The sequence below is a fragment of the Anguilla rostrata genome, chromosome 6 (assembly GCF_018555375.3).
Source record: "Anguilla rostrata isolate EN2019 chromosome 6, ASM1855537v3, whole genome shotgun sequence".
Classification (NCBI taxonomy): domain Eukaryota; kingdom Metazoa; phylum Chordata; class Actinopteri; order Anguilliformes; family Anguillidae; genus Anguilla; species Anguilla rostrata.
The window spans coordinates 9,245,456-9,253,265 of NC_057938.1; the positions used below are offsets into that span (position 1 = coordinate 9,245,456).

The window sequence follows — 7,810 nt, forward strand, 5'->3', positions numbered from 1 at the left end:
CTTCCAGCGCAATACGTTGCTATGAGCGACAGATATTCATGTGTGCTATACTTCCTCGTCTGTCGAGTGACAATACACATATGTAGCCTACTATAAAACAAAAATATTAATGGATTGAAACATTCCAAGTCGACCTTTGTATCATTGAAGCAAGCCTTTCTTATTGTGAAATTTAGTAGCTATAATATTTGAAAAGATGCTCATTCGGGTTTGATTAAATGAAGCGAGCAATTTCTGATAAAATGGGACCGGAAGACTTGCATTGTATTCATTCTGAAATTTTTTTTGAAGACAGATTGTCTTTATTCAAAACGTTTTCTCCCGCCAAATAAACAAATAACGAGATAACGTCAGTCTGGTTACATTGTTCTTTCCATGACATAATTAAACAGGCTTAAACCATATTGGATAAAACACAGTACTGCCTGGTTTCAGAACTGAAGTGCTTCATAAAATAAATGAATGGGTGACATATACCACTGAACCACACTAGGAAATGCAAAATCCAAAACAGAATATAACAATAAAATAAGTATTGTATCGATTTTTTTTTACAAACAAGCCAATTGCACGTGCCTATTTAAATAAATATAAACACATCCAGTGTATTTATATTTAGTTCCTGATTTGTACTTTAAGCTTTAAGAATTTTGTAATTGTATTACAGCAAAAAAGTACTTAATTGTGCAAATCAAAATAGTCTTGAAAAAAGGTTCTTTTTCGAATTCAGTTGAGTCATTAAAATAAAAACAGCGATTATAGCAATAAAATGTACATAATAAATAAACTTAAAGGCCACCTTTTATTTGGTCAGCCATCAATAAACGTTTAACATTTACAATTCTTACAGTTTACAGGGCACCTGCCTTACAGCTATCCCAAGTTCCGTGCTGAGGTCTCTGTAGAAACGTTCTATCGCTGCGGTAAAAAGTTCATTCTTCCTTTACGACAGTCCACTGCGTCGGTTAATTTCGGATCACTCCATTTTCCCGCGCTGTCTGGGTACACATGCATTGCTTGCATTCAAGTTTTAGGAATAAACTGTCTGCTTGTTCTTTTTTATATAGCAGCGGCATGTGTTGATGAGTAGGGGTCTATTCCAGACTTGGTCATACCTGGGAAAAGTATGTAGGCAACAGGGGGCTGTAAACTCGACGCAGACCAGGCAGTGCAATTACAGGGCACGACGTACCCAGGGTTTGTGGGTGATGGGTGAGTGTGGGTGTGCTGGCTGGGGCAGCTCAAGCTACCAAAAGCGCCATTCTGGTATCCCAGAGAAGAGGCGTATGGCAAAGTGCCGGTGGTCAGCGCGTGGGGCATCTCAGTCATCTTCTGAATTGCGCTCGAGCTGAACTGGCTCGGGTCGAGGAAAGAGTACGGTGCAGAAGTCGGTGGTAAGAACGCTCTGGCTTTCTCCGACGAAGCCAAAAGAGAGTCCGCAGAAAATCCTTTCAAATGGTCTGTGTCCCCGAGGTATGGCAAGGGAAAGACGTACCTGTCTTTCTTCAGTAAATTCTTAGGCTTTCGTCTGGGTCTGTACTTGTAATCTGGGTGTTCTTTCATGTGCTGCGCTCTCAGTCTCTTTGCCTCGTCTATGTAAGGTCGCTTTTCAGATTCTGACAACAGCTTCCACTCAGCGCCAAGTCTTTTGCTGATTTCCGAATTATGCATTTTGGGATTGTCCTGTGCCATTTTTCTCCGTTGGCCCCGAGACCAAACCATGAAAGCATTCATTGGTCTTTTTATGTGATCTAAAGGTTTGGACATTTTAAAAGCACACGTTCAGTTCTACTTAACAAGAAAAGTTCTTAAACGAAGCAAGATTTATTCACCTCTCCAGCAAACAGAAACGGTTCAGCCCACAACTCGGTTATTTGAGAACTGCAGAACTAGTAAGTAAATAAGAATCCAGCCGGCGAGTCGTCGCGTGCGAAACCAGCGCTAAATGAAGTATAATCTTCTAAAAACATGTAGTTAGCTTCCGTAGAAATCTGCCCCATGCGCAAGATCCAGTAATGTAGTGTACGCTCCGAAAATACTGGCCTGGCAGTGTCTGTGGGTGTATGCGTTTTTTTTCTTGTAAGTAGACTGTCTTGCCCCGTGAAGCACCTGGGTGGAAAATGAGAAAAATCTCGTGAATGAGAGCCAAAAGCGGCGAAGTTCAAAGGCTGGGCTGGTTTGGTCGGCACGCAATCCGACATAATCACAGGGCGTTCACTCGGCAACCTGCGCACCCAATCAGCACTGAGAAAGAGCGGCGTAATACCTTGAGAAAATACGTGTACGACTACACAAACAAAAAATGGGGAGGGAATGTGGGTGATTCCTTTCCCTCCCCGAATTAATTTGCTCAGAACGGTACAAACATGAACCCTCAACCTTTTTACAATAAATCCGGGCAAAAGGAGATGTTAATGAAAGACGGAGGAAAATTACCGCACTATTAAAGATTCATCAATTTCAAATTATTTTTAAATCGAATATGTAGCAGTAGGTAATTAACATAATTGTATATGCAAGAGCTGTACATGCAATGTTGTTGCTCAACGGGTAAATATTGGTTAACAATATCGTTTAATAAAGATTAAACGATACTCTCTCTCTCTCTCTCTCTCTATCTCTCTCACACACACACACACACGCACACAATTATAGGGCTCCTAATGATCAAATTACTATCAAACAAGCAATATTTATTATTGTATTTAAAAATATTTACAACCATTTTGACTAGCTTTATGGTTATTGAAAAGCAAATAAAGACGAAATTGGAAAATAATTTTGCTTGCAAATATTATTACTAACTCATGAAATGAACTACCAAACTTATTTGATGAATAATAACCCGTCTAACACGTCTATTCCCCACAGAAAAGTAGGCTATGTATTAATTGACAATAATTGTCCGTATGTCCCCTGGGTGTTGATAGGTTATATCTAGGATTCCATACACCTGTTTTGAGGCACTAATCTTTGTAAGGTGACTTCGTGTAGAACATACCATTAGACTGGTTTTGAATTTGGGTCTTTTGGAAACAGCAGGTTATCTAAGCTAAGTGAAGTGAGCTTGCCATGTTCGAAATAATGTGATTGGGACATAAAGCATATAACCACAGCAACCCACTGGGATTCTTCTGTTATTACCATTCATGTCGTTGTTTTTTTCACGATATGCAAATTTGTTCATTAATTATTAATGTTTTCAATTGTATTAATACGATACTGTTAATTGGCATTTACTCGTAGGTTTGATTGTGTTACTCTCAAGCGATTTTTAACGACTGTTCCCGGCTTCGAACAAATGTGCCTATTTATTTATTTGTTTATTAATCTATTTATTTTAAACGCTCAAGAGAGGTGCTGTCATGTTCATATTAAGCGAATGTTTTGAAACACCATGCTGCCTACTGAGAGTTTAAACATGCAAATTGTTTAAACAGATCAGTGCTGTAATAACCCCGAGGCAAACGAGGCTGATATGTGACACGCTCGGTTTTGATTATTAAGTGAAGTGTATGAGAGATCCCTGATAGAATGATTCTGGCACTCAGGCTGAATATGAACAAGGCCGTTTATGCATGCAGTACTGTATCGTGAATAAAGCTACCAGTAAACGTTCATACTGTGTTTTTTTCTGTGATTCATTTGTAGCTTTAATCATTTGTTCAGACATGTTCTCAGTTTAGGCCTCAAATATGTAGGCTACGTTTTTCAATGCATGGTTTTGTGCATTGTTATCATAAATTAAATACAGAACGAAAAACATTCTCTCAGATGTAAAAAATATATATACTTAATAATAATAATAATAATAATAATAATAATAATAATAAATTGCGTATATTTGGATCAGTTGTGTATCGTATTCCATTTATAGCAGGGTACATTTTTAAATCGGCACTTAGTAAATGTCTCTAAATACCCTTTGACGTACTAGTACTAGTTCGCTTTCAAAACACATCTCCTTGAAAAGCAATACAGCTCTAAATTCTAAAATCAAAGCGAAGCAAATGGGGAAAATAAATATTAATAAAAGAATTAAAACTCAATTCGCCCACATCACGCTCCTATAGTCTATGTTCGTAGGAAGGAAATATATTTTATGAGTTACTTTGAGCACATACAGTATTAATAAGACGTAACCTTCAATACAGAAATACGAATACAGTAAAAACGGCAACATTAAAATCGAGAATAAAACACGCATAAGGTTTGCAAACCAAGGTGCCACCCTAAGTGTTTAGGTTTGTAAAGGAAATAAGATAATCCGTCAAAAAATTTTCGAAGATTGCAAAGCTTACGATATATGATTTTAGTCCTTCAGTTGGTACAAACAGTCTCCAGAGTATTTCAGTCCTAATTATAAAGTTTTATATGTGTCATGGTATTTACAGAAATAGCCTTGCCTTTCAAAATTGCATGTATTTACTCGATCAGTTGGATAATTAAATGACTGTCGTTTATCAAGTATGAGTAGACCAAATGTAGCCTATGATCACCCCCACGAACTGAGGACATTAAAATATAAAGGCATAAGAAACTAATGTATCAGAGTACCGCACCGCTCCACGTGGTGGATGTAACTGGGAAATGCGGAGCAGACAGCGCAGACTCAGAAGAATCCATCCTTCATTTTTAAACCGATCGTGGTGATTACAGCCGCAGTGCAAGTTCATGTCCAAGTTTTCTATGTAGGCTACTGAAACGCATATATAGTCGCCGTTTATTTGTTATTTGACAAATTTAAAAACTCTAATCTTTTGAAAGTATTACTCTAAAAGCTCGTACCCTCTGCAAGCTGTAGCACCTTCACATCACCCAAAGTTGGAACGAAGCCCATAGACTATACGCTCAATCGATGAAATCAGGTGGGACTTGATGCGATGTTTAGCAGCTGGCCGAAGAGAGCTACAGGACATAATTTGCATAACTTTTTGCTGTTCTCTCGATTGATTTTATATTGGCGTTAAGACTTGCACAAATATGTCATTGAAAATGGAATACCGCTAATATAATATGTTTTTCAGTAGCCCGGGTAGTCGATGAACTCACTATAGATCATTGCGTGAATGGTTTCATAAAGAAGACGATGCATTGCTCTGCTAAACTATCAGTGCGCTATTTCTCATTAAGGCAAGTTTGTTTTATTTTAATTACATTTCATTTTACTCGAATAATTATATTCCCAAAGACCCCGTAACAAGGAGGGATGCATTGTTTTACTTCGCTTGGGTCTATATTATTTTGTTAAGAGTCACTTTTTAATGTTCTATCTCAGTTCTAAGCACAAAACAATATGCAGCATTGATGCGTAAAAAGTAACGTTTGTGCATGGATTTTAAAATAGTTCATCTTTGTGCTCGTTTGCAGATCCGAAAGTCCTTGCTCATATAAATGATAAAATCCAATACCCGGTATAACTAATCAAGCTATCATCCTGCCTTGCATCAGTTCGTTTTATTTATTTATTTATTTATTTATTTTAATGAAGTATATCGAAAATTAAAGTAATTACCTTTAACTAAACCTTAGTAACTTCAACGTGTAATTACTGGCAAGTTGACATTTAGACCAAAAAGATCAATAGAGAGCCTTGTTTTGTAGCTGTCCATGGTTCTGAAGCAATGACGGGCTCTATATGTGACAATATCACGTCTTTGAGAGCACCGCAAACTGAAAGTTTTAGGTTCGGGTTCAGAGTGTGCATTGAAGCAATGTCTTGAAACTCATTGCTCAAAATGAAGACTCGGAAGGTTGTTAACACCGGCATGCAAAATGAACTGACACCAATGTTTGCTGAGCGACGCGTGAGTCTAGTGGTGATGATAAATTATCTGCAGACTGGTACGGCCTGAAAGGTGCATGCAGCGGTAGGTGAAGCTCACAGCATAACAACAGTAGTCTGGGTAGCTACACTCCAGGGCGCTGTCCCCCCATGGCCCACTTACAGATTTGCATAATTTCACATATTCAGATTCTTAATGTTTTTTTTTTCTGGCAAGAGCTTTTGGTTCATTTACTGCTGTGGAAATTGATTTTACTTAGCTGTCACAGCAGCAAGCTCTTGAACTTCTATGAGGAAAAAATATATATATTTATATATTTACAAAAATGCTGTTGGATAAATTTCATTAACCTATGAGACACATGAGGCTGTGGGGCAGACCCAGTGATGAGCATAATTCAGTCTCCGAAATGGCAGGAGCCATGTTGGAATCCTACTGTCAGTCTAGGACAGATGGGTGGATTGTCCATCTTTGGCTAGTCGGCTGTTTATTACAGTTGCGTGCTCCTGCTTGTTCCTCTGTAATAGCCTCAGCAATGATTATTTTACCAATGTTGACCATCCAGAAAATATGGCTGACAGAGGATGATGCATTCAAATCCATAATCGTTGTGAAATAATTTGATAACAGTATTTCATTGTGGAACTGAAAAAAATCCTGTTAAGTAACCTCTGTAGTCAAACAAATGTAAAAAAGAAAGGTGGACATGCTGATAAAATGAAATAAAGCAGAAATTAAAAGAGGAGCACAGCATCGGTTTATAATGAAAGGTTGGGGTAATGCATGAGAGACCAACCGGCATGCATCACACAATTATACCACACAATTAGGATTAGAGGGGCAGAAGCTGAGATAACAGGAGATGGGGATAAATTATCACAAAAAGTGTGACCCTCCTTTAACCTTGATTAGCAGAAGGAAAGCAGAGGCTGTGTGTTATTGCTGCATATGTGACAACCTGCACTGTTACAGATGAAGCCCCGATGAACGTCTTTGTCCCCCGTCAATCATTTCAGTGTAGTATTTTCAAATGAATGGTGTATATGAAGTTACAATTTTCACATATAATAAATAATCTGCCATTGCACTTTTTCTTAAGAGTGAAGCCATGTAAATTTGGATGAAATGCCATGCAGGTTCAAAATCGTTGAAATTTTAGATAACCTCTCAGAATTCTACGCACTTCTGTTTAAAAAAGTCCCAAATGTGGTTGTTTGTTGTCAATTAGACATCTATCGTTGTGCCAGTGTGCTACAGGGTTGTCACGGGTTTCAATCGATTTTATTGAAATGGAGCGCAGCGATACAGTACAGCCTACCCCATCACCGATACTCTATTTGTGACACCAATTGGCATGTAAGTGAGAACAATTAATTCATTAGCATATTACATGCCAACTTTGCAATTTGTGGTGCCATTTAGCTTGTGGGTGCTATTTATGTTCATGTGACATCTGAACTGAACAAATGTGATTATGTGTACTGAGTGTATGGTGTGAGAGTGTGTGCATGTGGTTTATTGTTAATGTAAAGGGTTTTTTATGAATATTCTATATTGTAGCATCGCGAAACATCATATGCACTCCCCTAGGGAAGGATTGAGTGTCTGGCAAATGACTGTACATCACTGCCAATTTGGGACTGATAGAGTTTTAAGCAATCAATGTGGTATATAGTGGCATAAGAAAAAGAAGAGAACACTTGGCTACCCCTTAATAATGTTAATAAAATATTACTATTCGCAATTTCAAATAGGAATTGTGGTGGAAACCTTTCAAGTGATATTGCAACAATGTGGGGAAAACAGTATAATTATAATACATTGTTTTACTTTCCACACCTGAATGACTCACTCTGCTCAATTAACACACAAATTCTTACATTTTTGCCTTGTGGGATTTGGATGCGCAGTTAAAATGAAATGGATGTTTTTTTGTTTTTTTTTTCAGAATTGCAATGGATTACCCAGTGCCCAGAATAGCTGGGGAGGAGCATTAAGATCAAATGTGAAATTATGCACGAGTA

The 7,810-nt window shown here is 37.9% G+C and overlaps 1 protein-coding gene across 1 annotated transcript; it reads right to left on the minus strand.

The window, feature by feature from the left end:
- Positions 1-262: 262 nt before the first annotated feature.
- Positions 263-2,153, minus strand: LOC135256433 (transcription factor Sox-14). The gene has a single exon (XM_064338190.1). The coding sequence runs from the start codon at positions 1,765-1,767 to the stop codon at positions 1,060-1,062; it is 708 nt and encodes a 235-aa protein (XP_064194260.1). The 5' UTR covers positions 1,768-2,153; the 3' UTR covers positions 263-1,059.
- Positions 2,154-7,810: the final 5,657 nt, after the last annotated feature.